The 15,097-nt window shown below is 42.7% G+C and overlaps 1 protein-coding gene across 1 annotated transcript in view; it reads left to right on the forward strand.

The window, feature by feature from the left end:
• LOC309568550 (protein kinase C and casein kinase substrate in neurons protein 1-like) overlaps positions 1-15,097 on the forward strand; it is a 152,500-nt gene that overhangs the window by 93,576 nt on the left and 43,827 nt on the right. The window contains exons 3-5 of the mRNA XM_082274251.1: positions 2,880-3,036; positions 13,085-13,320; positions 14,463-14,618. Coding sequence (XP_082130377.1) covers positions 2,880-3,036; positions 13,085-13,320; positions 14,463-14,618 — 549 coding nt within the window. The remainder of the gene's footprint in view (positions 1-2,879; positions 3,037-13,084; positions 13,321-14,462; positions 14,619-15,097) is intronic.

Consider the following 15,097-nt stretch of genomic DNA (forward strand, 5'->3'; position numbering starts at 1 on the left):
AGCTATTCATTTGAAAGGATTTCATGAGGACTCGGGGGCATAAAATGTGATTAGAGGAGAAGCGTTTTAACCTCAGGCAACGCAGGGGATTCTTTACTGTTAGGGCTACAAGATTGTGGAATTCTCTACCACAAGAGGTGGTTTCTGCGGGAAGTATGGTGGCTTTCAAAAGACTCTTAGACGTACATCTCAAGGATCAGAACATTCAGGGGTATGTGAGATGATTACGTCCACACACATCTACACAGGTTGAACTGGATGGACTATTGTCTTTATTCAACCTTAACTACTATGTAACTATGTAACTATGAATTATGTTGCTGATTTAGAAATGGCCAGCAGAGTAGTGGTAATTTTGATGTAAATTTTCGATTTCGTTTTAGTCATAGTCTTTTGACTAAAATGTAATTTTAGTTTGAATCATATTTTAGTCTTATTACAAGTTCGTTTTAGTCGTATTTTAGTCATCTGAATTGTTTTTCGTTTTAATCAAATTTTAGTCAACTAAAATAGTGTTAATTTAGTTGACGAAAATATTTTAGTCGATAAAATGAACACTGATCTCCTGCATACATACTTGTGCTAAGGGCAGATTGGTTCCAGGAAGTAAATGCTACATGAAACATTTGTCCTTATTCAAGATGGCCACGGCCAGTAATGCTAGGGGGTGTTTTTCAATGTGATTTCTAAAATGTATAGAGATATAAATGGATGGTTGATTTTTTTTACTTTGAATAATAAAAATTAATTTAAAATTGTTTTTGGCTTGTGGTGCGCATACGCATTGAAGATCCGATTTAAGTATTTCATATACTTATATATTATATTATAATATTGCAGTAAACCTCTCAAAAGACTGTATAATTGGTAACAAGTATTCTTATTGTAAAAACAATAACTCACCCTAGCTCCACCGCACTGTGAGAAGATAAAGAGCTAAGTGTCGGTGCTCAGGCTGAACGTCCAAACCAAATGTTATATGAATAAACCTGGCACACGAAAAGGCTTCTTCCAAGTAAAATTCTTTATTCCAACATGGATAGCGGTGACAACATGTGATGTTGTCACCGCTATCCATTTTGGAATAAAGAATTTTACTTGGAAGAAGCCTTTTAGTGTGCCGGCTTTATTAATATAATATTCTTATTGTAAGGCCCCTTTCACATGGGGTGATCCGATCCGATCTACCTGTCAGGTGGACCTGATCGGATGCTCCATGCATCCCTATGGGGCAGCAGGTGTCAGCGGAGACATCTCCGCTGACACCTGCTGCTGTCTGATCCGATCCTGTCTGTGAAATCCGGACGCATGGAAACCCTATTTTCCATCCGTCTGGAGGATCTGATCGGATAGGATCGGATAAGAAGGGCCAGGCGGAGCTGTCATCCGCCTGCTCAGCGGGGATCGGCTGATTCATCCCCCGCTGAGCAGAACGGACTCCATTGGGCAATGCGCCCCTGTGAAAGGGTCATTACAGCAGGAGTAGAATGGTGATATTTGCCTCCTTTACCACCTTGCCAGCCCTCTCATGCCTTGTGCCTATTTTAGGGATTTAGTAGCCATGGTCTGTTGCATGGGCATCCGCAGGTAGGGGCAAGGGGGGGCAAATGCCCCCCCCCCCCTGGAATCTCAAGTTCCCCTTTCAAATGATTGTTAAAGCGGAGTTCCACCCAAAAATGGAACTTCCGCTTTAGGTAGTCTTAACCCCCTGACATGCAACATTTGGCATGTAATTTTTTTTGGGGGGGGAGCGGGTACCTCGTTTTGACAAATACCTGCTCCCACTTCCGCTCGGAGCGCCGCAGCACCCTGAGGGGAAGTTCTCCTCTCCCCCTCCCTCCCTGCAATCTTCTGGGACATGTCAGAGGTCCCAGTGCGTACCCGGCTGTGAAGCTGCAAACTGTCACAGCCGGGGGCCCACACCAGTGATACTGGCACTGTTGAGACCAGAGGGAGAGGATCAAGGCTACGGGCGGCCGCATCGCTGGACCGGGGGACAGGAGAGTGTGTGTTTATTAAAAATCAGCAGCTACACTTTTTGTAGCTGCTGACTTTTAATAAACACAGAAAAGGCTGGAACTCTACTTTAAGCCACTTTATACCATCCTGTCTGGTCTGTTTATTAATCCTGTGTGCCCCGGTGTCTGTGTTTTAAAAAAATAAGCCGCTCTTTACCAGTTTTCAGAGAGTCAAGTGCCACTCACGTGACCCGTCAGCTCTCTCCTCTCCCCATCTGACAGCTGCCTGCAGCGGGCCGGGCCGAGGATTCCTCACTGATGTCAGTCGGGAGGAGGGGGAGAGGAGGAGAGAGGTGTTGGTTCATGTGAGCGGCGAGTGGCGTTCTGAAACTTTGTAAAGAATGGCTTATTTTTACATAACACAGGGGCACACAGGATGACGGAGGCACGTAAACTGACCACAGTGTCAGGGCTCAGAGGGGAGGACATAGCCAGGCAGGATCAGCCAGGTATTTTAGGTGATAGAAGGGGCCAAATTATACAGCAATGCACTGTATAACATGCTTTAAGGGAACAGTATCAATTTTTTTTTTTTCAGGTTAACAAACGCTTTAAAAATGAATGCTGCTGTTTACTCTTTAAAAATAAATGCTTAAAATAAATATAATGACACTGTTGAAAAAGGGTGGAGCATGGGTGACCTTAAAAATGTTGCCCCCCCCCCCCCCCTGAAATAAGTTCTGCGGACGCCCATGGTCTGTTGATGCTTTTTATTCATACACAGGAATAAAGAGTTATCTGTTTTTTCATTGATAAAATAACCACATCATTACAACATTTGCACACAATGGGTGCGTCTTCCAGTGTCAGAAATATGTAACCAGGCCATTTTGACCCTGCTACTGTCTCCCCACTTTCCAGCCTAACAACTACAGCACCACAGTGAAGCGGACAGAAGATGGCTACCGACTGTGTGATGAGATCATTACTTGTTTCCAAGACAGAGCTAAAATAGAGAAACAATACGCTCTGCAGATGGATGAATGGACTCGTAAATGGAAACCGCTAGTAGACAGCAGTAAGTAGCTGAATTTTAAGGGACATATCTCCTTCCTGTTGAATGTAACAATGTGCTGAATATATTGGTAATATTACAGATAAGTGAACAGTCAAATTGTACACACAAACTAAATTTTTGGGTTCTAATTCGACAAGCTTACTGTCCTGATGTGGGCATCAGTGGTATAAACTTTTAAAAAACTTGTATTATTGGCAGAGCACATAATGCAAGCTGTATATCTTACCAAAGTTGAGCACTAAAACATTATTTCTAAATACTATACATATTTGTATTAAAATTTTAATATATATATGGTATTTTTTTTTTTTAGTCAATTTTATATTGGTCTGATTTACTGGTATGAAAAGTCTGATGCCAGTCTACTGCCTGGTGGTGTTTTAAGTAGAGATGCATCAATACCATTTTATTAACACAGAGTACAAATACTGATACTTTTTTTAGGTACTCGTCTATACCAATTACCGTATCCCAGGGGGGGATGGGGGGGGGGGGGGTAAGTGAGGGCAGGGTTTGGGGGGAGAGTAGGGGGGTAAATGAGGGCAGGATGGGTAGAGTAGGGGGGTAAGTGAGGAAAGGGTGAGGACAGGGTGTCGGCAGTAGGGGGTAAATGAGGACGGGGGTTTGGTGGGGAATAGGGGGGTAAGTGAGGGCATGTTGGGGGGGAAAAGGGCGTGAGGGCAGGGTGGGGGGGATAGGAGGGTAAGTGAGGGCAGGGTGGGGGGGAGTAGGGGGTAAGTGAGGGCAGGGTGGGGGGGAGTAGGGGGGCAAGTGAGGGCAGGGTGGGGGGGAGTAGGGGGGTAAGTGAGGACTGGGTAGGGGGAGTAGGAAGGTAGGTGAGGACAGGGTGGGGGAGTAGGGGGGTAAGTGAGGACAGGGTGGGGAGGAATAGGGGGGTAGGTGAGGGGGGGTAGGGGGATAGGGGGGCAAGTGAGGGCAGGGTGAGGGGGAGTAGGGGGGTAAGTGAAGGCAGGGTAGTTGAGGGTGGGGTAGGAAAGGGGTTGAGGATGGGGGTGGTTGGGATGCAGCTTCTCATACAGGTGGTTCCTCTTGAGCTGGGAGCCTGGGACCAGCTGAGCACTGCTGATATTATGGTCCTGGCCTTTCCTCCTGGGCAACTGGGGATAAGGGGAACTGAGGTTGAGCAGGCAGGGACTCCAAAACCCAGTGTACTAAAGTGCTAATCCCCCGCTGTGCAGCTATTTAAAAAAAAAAAACTTCTCTGGGTCCCCTATGTTTAGTGGGTGGTGGGGGACAGAAAGCGGACTATTTGACCATTTTCAGGTTTAGACGGATTAACCTGAAGCAGCGCTCCTGAACGGCCCCTGTGTACTAATATAGAAGAGGCTGGCCTTCAATGTAATTGTGTGGAGCAATGCTGCAGATTAATCCACCTAAACACCCGAAAATGGTTAAATAGTTTGCTTTCTGTCCCCCCGGCACCCACTGAACATAGGGTAAAGAATCTATTGTATATAAGGGGCTTGTAAAGATGCCCACATTCCTAGTAACTATATAAAAGAAAGAAATAAACCCTCTCAGTGGGGTTTTAAGGGGCAAGAACAATCCAATGTGAAAAAGGTAGAACATATCATACAAAAAATGCAGTCCTAATACAAACACATTGTATGCGAAAACCACATCATTCTCTCACTTGGTAGATCTAAAATGACATTTGTTCTGCAATCTTCTTCAGGGGTATATATGTGATTAATAAAGTATATATTTCTATAACAGAAAGAAAATTAAATTAAAGTACACAGCATGTAGAAGAGTAGTAACAAAAATCACACAATGTTACTCAAAAATACTAACCGCAAAGAACGTGTGCAATAGTATAATTGACAGCTTGTTCTAAACACAAGAGAGCACTGTAATTGTTGCCAGCCATTAGTTGTCCACCAATGTGGGGGGAAGCGACGTTTGGAGGCCACTCCTAAACCACTGAGGGCACTAGAGAAACATATGAATATGAAACATATAAAATGCACATAAATAAATAAATAAATAAAATAGCCCAATATAAATCCAAAACTAGGACAATATAATATGCAAAATAGTGGTGTCAAGTGACTATAAACTTATGCTGGAGATTGAATGAGCACCCATTCGGTTCGTTGACATCCAATGGCTTGAATGAAGACCTGGAGGTACACAATATAGTATGAATGTTTTTGGGGTCCTTTGGTATTTTCTAGTAGTAAAGTGAAGAATAATTTTTAATACATATTTTTGTATACAACATTTTGGGTATGTTTCAATGAATTGGATTTTTTGCAAGCATATTTATAGATTTTTGTCAGTATATGTGCAGATATATATTGTATATTTTTCTATACGGATGTGCGTCTCTATGTTTTCTACAAGTGCATGCTTGGATGCTCATTCAATCTCCAGCATAAGTTTATAGTCATTTGACACCACTATTTTGCATATTATATTGCCAAAGTTTTGGATTTATATTGGGCTACTTTATTTATTTATTTATATATGTGCATTTTATCTGTTTCATATGTATGATACCCATTTATCATTATTATTATTCTGCAATAGCTGGATTATTTTGTAATTGGATTGCCTTATTATTGTGGTTGGTTTCCCATCCGTAAGGTTACTGTGGGGCTCCTTTCTTTTGTTTTCCTTTTTTTCCTTTTTGGCCCCTTTTTGTTTCCATGATTTTCTCTTGCTGCTCTGTCCACTCCCAGCCCTCCTCGTCAGCTTAAAATAGCTTCTGGTTGCCGATTGCCGTCGTCACATGTCGAAGCATGTAGTCACGGCAACCAATAAGCTTGAGTTCCACGCCGGCCCGCCTCCCGCTCCGCCTATGGCTTACTGTGTCCTGTGACCAGCACTGCACGGGGATCCCGGAAGTGACGCGAGGTCCGCTGTAACGTTAGAAAACCATACCTCGTGAAAATTCCATACCCACGTCACTTCCAATGAGGAACAGCTGAGCAGCGTAGAAGTGCGCATGCTCACAGCTCCGGATACGTCATTGAACAGCTGAGGAGCTTACTAGTGTGCATGCTCGGAGGGTATGGAATTATCACGGTAGTGTGTGTAACGTTACACCGCCTCAGCTGTTGCGGCGGTTACATTAAAACAGCTCGGCAACAATATGAGTCATCTTCGCTTCTATTCCTGTCACTTCTCTGATCTCGGCTAGTAAATATAAAAGCGGTGGTGGGTGTATGAAATCGAAATGACGGAGATCTCGGCTCCGTGATTTATATTTTCATACACCCGCTGCCGCTTTTCTATTTACTAGCCGAGATCAGAGAAGTGACAGGGATAGGAGCGGAGATGACTCATATTGCAGCCGAGCTGTTTTAATGTAACCGCCGCAACAGCTGATACGGTGTAATGTTACACACACACTACCGTGATAATTCCATACCGTCCGAGCATGCGCATTAGTAAGCTCCTCAGCTGTTCAATGACGTAGGTGCGGACGTAGGTGCACCGGAAGTGACGAGGGTATGGATTTTTTACGGGTATGGTTTTTTCACGGAACACCGGCGTCTGTGTACACCGGCCGATACACACACCGGGCGGACCTCCTTCCTTGGCTGTGCATCCATTGGGATTCCACTCCCTATCCCTCCCAGGATTTGGTTCAGTGTCATCCCCCCAGACCTTGCAGGACCCCCACAGCACCCTTATGCAATACCAAGGATCATCTGTTCGGTGCCTGGTTTGTGGATTTTATCATTTTTTTTCAATAAACCTTTTTAATCATTATCATATACTGATTGTGCTCTATTCAGAAGTATCAGTCCCACATCACTGTTATGCGTCATCCCTCCTTCCTGTTCCTTTACCTTACGTAATCCATCCTGTGCCAAGGGATTTGGAAGCACTGTGTGTGGCAATCACAAATTACATTTTTCTTGCATCACCTTTATCAATTAAGTATTGAGGGTATGGTTCCAGTACTTCTATAGGAGGTTGTCTAGAGGTTCATCGCCAGGACTTTTTTGGTTGTAACTTGAGTTGTATGCATGTATTTGCAGTATTGGCATCTGCCACATGTAAAAGTGCCCAACATACGACAAGGTTTTTTTCTATTTCCTCCCTTAAATTCACTTGATGTTATTCTGTCTCTAAGGCAATAAGCAGTTTTAAAGGTGAACAGCGGTGTCTCAGGTATTGAAAAAGTCAAGTGTTTGTGTGACGCAACGCGTCGGGGGAGTCGGTTGACGTCACTTCTGAGCGGTCTGTATCTACATGCTAAGTCTTCAACTTTACTGTAAGTTACTGATATTGTCTTCATTCAAAATTGATTTTTATTTACTACACCATGAAGCCCCTTTTTTATTATATTTCTTTATGAGTGAACTACCAAGGGGACACATATCTCTAAAACTTTGGACTATAGATTTACCACACCTTGTCAGCTGGATTGTCTTTATTACTGGAGCTACACTGAGAAGTTTTACACCTATGAATAACGCTTTGAGTTAATCATTATTGAGGTGAGCAGCCACTGCACTTAAGGTTGGATTCTTTGTTTGGGATTGTTCACATCGGTGACATTGTTTGATTGATGTGCATCACGTTTTTTGGACCACCATTGTTCTACCCTTTCACCATTTACGGTATATATTTTTTCTGCATTGTACATTGACTTTTATGTGAATTGTTATAAATTATTCTCACTTGAACATTATTATTCAGATATATTCTATGTACCTAATTTTTTTGCACAGTTCCCTGGATTAATGATTATTATTTTATGAATATTTTATTATAGTGCTAGATTTGTGTGATATTTCTTTAACCACCTCCCACCCGGGCCATTGTAAATATATGGCCGGGTGGGAGTCTCGTCCTTCTGAATGGACGTTCCGGAAGGAGAGAGATCGCGCCTCCGCGGGCGCGCGCAGCGGCGCGATCTCAATGTGCCTGTGTCCCTAGGACACAGAGCAACAAGACTCGGCAGGAGGGCCCTGTGATTGGCTCTCCTGATCACATGACGGCTGTGTCCAATCACAGCCGTCATGTAATGTCAATACAGCCGTTGTAACGGCTTCGATCTCTTCTCCTCCTGACAGATCCTGTCAGTGAGGAGAAGAGCAGAGGATCGATTCTGCAGCCAGGGTGATCAGTGAGTATTTCTGATTACTCACTGATCACAGGGGGGGTCTGTGCTGGTAATCAGATGATTGATTACCAGTGCAGCCCTGGGGGGAGGGGGTGCCACTAGAGCCACCAGGGATGCCCACCCATGACCACCAGGGATGCCCACCATGGCCACCAGGGATGGCAAACAGGGCTCAGAGAGCCTGCCAGTGGTGCCCCCTATCAGTGCTGCCCACCAATGCCATCTATCAGTGCTGCCCACCAGTGCCCGTTATTGCCATCTATCAGTGCCGCCCACCAGTGCCCATTATTGCCCACCAGTGCTGCCTATCAGTACCCATCAGTGCCCCCATCAGTGCCGATCAGTCCCGCCCATCAGTGCCACCTATCAGTGCCCATCAGTGCCGTCTATCAGTGCCCATCAGTGCCGCCGATCAGTGCCCATCAGTGCTGCCTATCAGTGCCCATCAGCGCTGCCTATCAGTGCCCACCAATGCTGCATATCAGTGCTATCTATCAGTGCCACATATCAGTGCCCATCAGTGCTACCTATCAGTGCCCATCAGTGCTGCATATCAGTGCCACCCCATCAGTGCCACCCCATCAGTGTCTCCTCATCAGTGCCTGTCAGTGCGGCGTCATCAGTGCTCATCAGTGCAGGAAAAAACATATCCATTTACAAAATTTTATAACCTAAACAAAAAAACTTTTTTTTTTTTCAAACTTTTCGGTCTTTTTTTATTTGTGCACCAAAAAAGAAAAAACCTGGCGCTGATCAAATACCACCAAAAGAAAGCTCTATTTGTGGGGAAAAAATGACACAAATTTGGTTTAGGTACAGTGTTGCATGACCGTGCAATTGTCATTCAAAATGCAACAGCTCTAAAAGCTGAAAATTGGTCTGGGAAGGAAGGGGGTTTAAGTGCTCTGTATTGAGATGGTTAAATGGGTTGTTACATAGCTTATTCTGGAATAACGCCGATTTACTCAGTCTTTTTACTTCAGGTATTAGAGGGCCCACTAGTAGGTCAATAGTGAAGATGTGCCAATTTTTTGGACAATTTTCCTAAACTCTGCATGTTGATTAGAAAAGCTTGTTATAATACGCATGGAATCATCATCATTTTTGGGTTTTTGGTTATACAGAGCATAATGGCGTGTTTTGCTACAAGCTTTCCTAAAGCCCCTTTTAAAGGCCTGTGGAATAATATCCTCAACTAAGGAGTCTCTGTCTTAAATTGTCTGCCGCATTTTTGAATGTTGCATCATGAGAGCAGTTCCGTCTAATCTTCAGGTATTGGCTGTATGGTATAGAAGAGACCAATGCCCTAGGATGGAAGCTGCTTGCATGTAATATAGAATTTCCTGCTGTAGGTTTCCTGTACAAACTGCTTCCCAATAGACCGTCATGGCCCTTAGAGATCTGTACGTCCAGAAAAGTTATGGTAGTCAGATTGTAAGTCATCGTAAATTTGAGATTGGACTCAATGACATTCAGCATTTCCATGAAGTTTTGGAGCTCTTCGGCCAGTCCATCCCACACCACAAAAATATCGTCAATAAACCGATACCAAAGAACGGTATGGTCCATGTATGGTGCTAGATGATCCGTTGCCATGATCATCCGTTCCCACTCCCCCAGGTACAGATTGGCGTAGGATGGGGGACGGCAAGTTCTCATCGCCACGCCCTGCACCTAGAGGAAGTGGGAACCATTAAAAGTAAAATAATTGTGGTGAAGGATGAACTCCGGTGCCTCAATTACGAATTCATTGAGTTTCCAATCCCTATGATTTTTCTGAGAGAGAACATGTTTGATGCAGGAAAATGAGGCACACAATTTAAAACAGAGACTCCTTAGTCAAGGATATTCCTCCACAAGCCTTAAAAAACCCTTTAGGGAAGCTAGTAGAAAAACACGCCATGATGCTTTGTATAACCAAAAACTCCAAAAAGATGAAGATTCCATGCATATTATAACACGCTTTTCGAATCAATATGCAGAGATCAGGAAAATTGTCCAAATAAATTGGCACATCCTGATTATTGACCCACTAGTAGGCCTTCTAATTTCTCAGACACCGCTGTTCACCTTTAAAAGAGCTAATTGCTTTAGAGACAGATTAACATCAAGTGAATTTAAGGGAGGAAATAGAAAAGACCCTTGTCATATGTTGGGCACTTTTTTTTTTTTTTTTAACAGAAAAGTTTTATTGATAAAGCATTGACAAAGTCAAAATACAACCAATGAAGTATAGTGCAAAGAAAAAAACAAACAAAAGGAAGAGTCATGTGCACATAAACACCAACAGCATATAAGTAAAATTGCTTAAGGTAGTAACCAAAACAAAGGTACAGGGTAACATCAAACACATTGCATTAAGTCCCGAACGGGGCGTCTCCAAGGGAGGAGTGGGTTAGGAGTACCAGAAGGTCAACACGGGGGAGGACAAAGCAAAGCTCTCCCCCCTCTCAACTCCTCAGGGGGATTTATTCAAACAGCAAAAGCAACCACTGAGGCGTATCAGGTGAACCACTCATCATTGGATAGACTAAAGTTGCAGGGATCTGGCCTCAATACATACATCCCATATCTTCCCAAACTTTTGGGGCATTGTCGTCCCATGTATGCTAGCTTGTAGAGGGGAAGAGCCGAGTCCACCAACATGTGCCATTGTACAACCGTGGGCGGAGTAGCCCTCCTCCAATTCTGCAAAAGAGCCTTTCTGGGGTGAAAACATAAATAAAACAATAATAACATTGTGTGCGTAGCCTGTGTCACCAGATCACCCATGCCCAATAGGAGCACTCTGGGATCCAATGGCACAGATAAAGCGGACACCACATTGATATGTTGTACGATATTCCTCCAGTAATCCTGAATGTGTGGACACTCCCATATAACATGAAAATATGTCCCCACCACCTGCTGACATTTAGGGCCTGTCTAAATGGATTCCTATGGAATGCAGTGTGTTCCGGAAGTGATGCTTCTCCCTCTTAGCTCCGCCCTAGTGACGCCTCTCCATTGCAGCTCCGCCCAATATTCGCTGCTTGTAACACATCTGCGTTCTGGAAGTAGTGCCTCTCCACCTGAGGTGGGAGGGGCACCGCCCATTGTCATCACAGCCCTGATACTCGGGACCAGCCCTTTCCTGGAATGTTGCCATCTCCCCCAGCTGACTGTTTGAGTGGGCGTTGGGCGCCGCTGAGCCAGGGGGGCAGCAAGGGACATTCAAAACTGTCCAGCAAGGGGTGTGAGCTTGCTGATTGGCCTAAACTCCCCCTTAAGCACTATATAAGGCAATCCCTTTTCCTAAACTCCCCTTAAGCACTATATAAGGCAACCCCTTTTTCTAAGCTCACTCAGTTGCTGTTACCTATGCCATTCACCACTGGGAGTATATGAGGTATATCTTCCACTGCATTTGAATAGTGATCTTGTTTTCCCCTGTACATGCCTGTCTACATGGTTAGTTTCTTTTTGATATGCTTAATACGCTGCCCTTCTCTGCAGCTACTATATAGTACTTTTTGATAATGCATATATATGCATGCAGAGATGTTTTGAATCCCTAATTCATGAGCATGTGCAGTGGATACAGAGATCACTTTTTGATTGATTTTCCCCATTACTAGTACAGGCCGATATACCTATCATCCTCTTTCTTTAAATGTTTTATAGAAGGATATCTGATATTTCCGCTTTAATGCAACGGATCCTCTCTCCCTTTCCATTCAGAATTTCCTAATCAGTGAGTTTCTAATGGAACTGTTTGTGCTGATATGTGCTTTTAGGTGGGTTTTTATCGCTTTCATGAACCTTACACCTTACATACTGTACATAGAACCTTCAGTAATACAACTAGACATTAATGGCTGTGTGTTGAGTTATTTTGAGGGGACACGGTTATACAAGCTGTACACTCACTTCTTTAAATTGTAGCAGAGTTTCATTTCTTCAGTGTTGTCACATGAAAAGATATAATAACCTATTTACAAAAATGTGAGGGGTGTACTCACTTTTGTGAACAATTGCATATTTAGATAAGAATGTTGGTGAAGTTTGTTTCTCTAGTGCCCTAAGTGGTTTAGGAGTGGACATCCAAACGTCGCTTCCCCCCCACATTGGTGGACAACTATTGGCTGGCAACAATTACAGTGCTCTCTTGTTTTTAGAACATGCAGTCTATTGTACAATTGTACACATTCTTTGCGGTTAGTATTTTTGAGTAACATTGTGTAGTGTTTGGTACTACTCTTCTATGTGCTATGTACCTATTGACATTTTCTTTCTGTTATAGAAATACATACTTTATTAATCACATATATACCCCTAAAGAAGATTGCAGAACAAACGATTTTGAAACAAGTTGGGTGTTTCCTCTGTCATTTTAGATCTACCAAGTGACAGAATTATGTGGTTTTTCACATACAATGTGTTTTTATTAGGACTGCATTTTTTGTATGATATGTTCTACCTTTTTCACATTGGTTTTAACCTTGATACAATTAATAAGTATTCATTTTTATTACTTATATTTCAAATTGTTCTTGCCCCTTGAAATTTAATTGAGAGGGTTTCTTTCTTTTTTTTTTTATTAAACATAGGGGGCCCAAAGAATTAAAAAATAAATAAAAAATAGCTACACAGGGGGGGGACTAACTCCCCCCACAGATTAGGTACACCTAATTTGGACTTCCCATTCACTCCACCTCCATCCCCCCATTGAGTTTGCAGAGCTGGGGCAGAACAGATGGGCTGGAGGCTGGTGTGGTATCAGTGGTGGGGGTGGAGATGGGGGAAGACTTTAAAGCTGGGAGGGGAGTAGGAGGCGGGGAGGGGAATCCCACAGATGGCTGAAGTGTCATTGGTTGTTAAGGACGTGGCGGCCTACGTAATATAAGTATACATAAAAGTTCCCTTCAGTGAACTAAATAAAATGTAAAAGTCATTTGATCCCAGGCCCCATGTATGGCTCTCTCCTGCGTGCCTGGAAATCCTTTATGACGACCACAGAGAAGCTCAGTGCACTACATGTACAAATCCAGAAGACTCTGATGACAGATGACGCTGATAGAATACGCAACTGGCAAAAGGAAACTTACCGGCGTAAGATATTTGGTGGCTTCAAGGAGTCCTGTGAGATAGAGAATGGCTTCCACAAGGCGCAAAAACCATGGGCAAAGAAATTAAAGAAGGTAAGATTTTAGTTCTGGTGAGGACTGGGACTAGTAGTTTGCAGGTTTTTTATGTAAACTAATGCATTTAAGGACTGGTAAGCTGCGATAAAAATTAGAATTTAGGTTTGGATATCCTTTATTATAGACAGCAAGCAGCAGAGAATTAATCAAGAGGAGGAGACTAGCTTGCAAACTTCAGATATGGTTCTCTGCACCAAGGTTGTAAAGAGAGGATTTTACTTGTAGGGTGCTCCTATTACCTCCGCCCAAAATAAAGTTTTTTGGATAAATGTACTGTATATATAAATGTACTGTATATAACAATTTGATGTGTTTGATTGATAGCTGGGCCTCTTTAATTTCTTTACCGTTTCAGTCCAGTGCCAAACATTTGAGAATAGAAGTACAATCACTACCCATCAAAGTAGAGCTGGTATGTAGGGAATACAAAAGGAATGTCAAATAATATTTTTAAAAAATATAAGTGCATATAAAGCATGAAACACTTCAAGAGGAAAACAATCCTATCTGACTAAATATCTAACTAATCCCCCAAAAACAGTAGAATGGGTCTGTACAATGCTATCTGTACACCTAAAAACCATTTTGACGCAAGGACATTTCTTTCGCATTAAAGGATAAGTCCATTCACAACCTAAACCTGCTCTTTGCCACATTCTAAGACTATTTTATATAACCCTGTAAAGCAAGAATCACTGTACGTACCTTTTCTACACCCGATCCGGTTCGGTATCCAGCGACGGAAGTTCTGTGGAGTAGAGGACCGACAACGGCTGTGAAATGAATGGGAAGGGACATCACCCAGACTCACTATAGAACTTCGGTGTCGAGTGCCTCTCCTGCACCTGCCTCCACACTAAAGCCGCCGCTGACAGCTCAGCATGGGACCGGACCGGATTGGGTGTAGAAAAGGTAAGTACAGTGATTTTTGCTTTACAGGGTTATATAGAATAGTCTTAGAACGTGGCACAGAGCAGGTTCAGCGTTCTGACTAGACTTATCCTTTAATATAATCTTAGCAGGGGTCGGGGTGTGCTGTGGTGGTCTGATGTCAGTCAGATAGAGCTGGTTGTCATAATAGCAAGCCACTTATCAGTAATTATCTACTATGCAGCAATTTTGTTGTAAACTTTCTGCAGCTTGAAAAGGCAAAATCAGCATACCACAAAGCATGCAAAAAGGAACATTTAGCAAGTGTCAGAGAGAACAATGGAAAGATCAACCCGGAATTATCTCTAGAGAAACAGAAGAAACTCACAGAAGACCATGAAAAATGTAAACAAGACAAGGACAAGGTAAGATGGAGCAAAAAATGTCAAAAAAGTTGTGATTTTTACATATTTGTAATATATTCTATTACACCTATGTGTAGTTACAATGTCTTTCAAGCATGATTTTCTAATAATTTGTGGTATTGACCAAAGTGATAATACCAATATATGGACATTATTCAAAGCAAACTAAACAGTAGCAATCAATCAAAGTTCATCTTTCAATGATATGACTCGTTTTGGAAGTGGGTTTCTGAGTTGTCATCTGTTTGGTTTTAAAGTGATAGAAAAGCCTTGGGTTTTTTTTTTTTTATATTTCAATATTTTTAATGAAAAGATCAAGTAGTAACAGAGATAACACTGGAACCAAGCCAATTCTCAGCTTGTCAACATATCAAGACACAGGTAAATAAAATATGAACAGTAAGGATAAGTATAATCCAACATCAGAAGAAAAAAGGGGCATACCAAAATCAAAAAAGGAATGGTCTCGGGTTAATATC

Source organism: Pelophylax lessonae (genome assembly GCF_965119305.1).
Source record: "Pelophylax lessonae genome assembly, chromosome: 12".
Taxonomy (NCBI): Eukaryota; Metazoa; Chordata; class Amphibia; order Anura; family Ranidae; genus Pelophylax; species Pelophylax lessonae.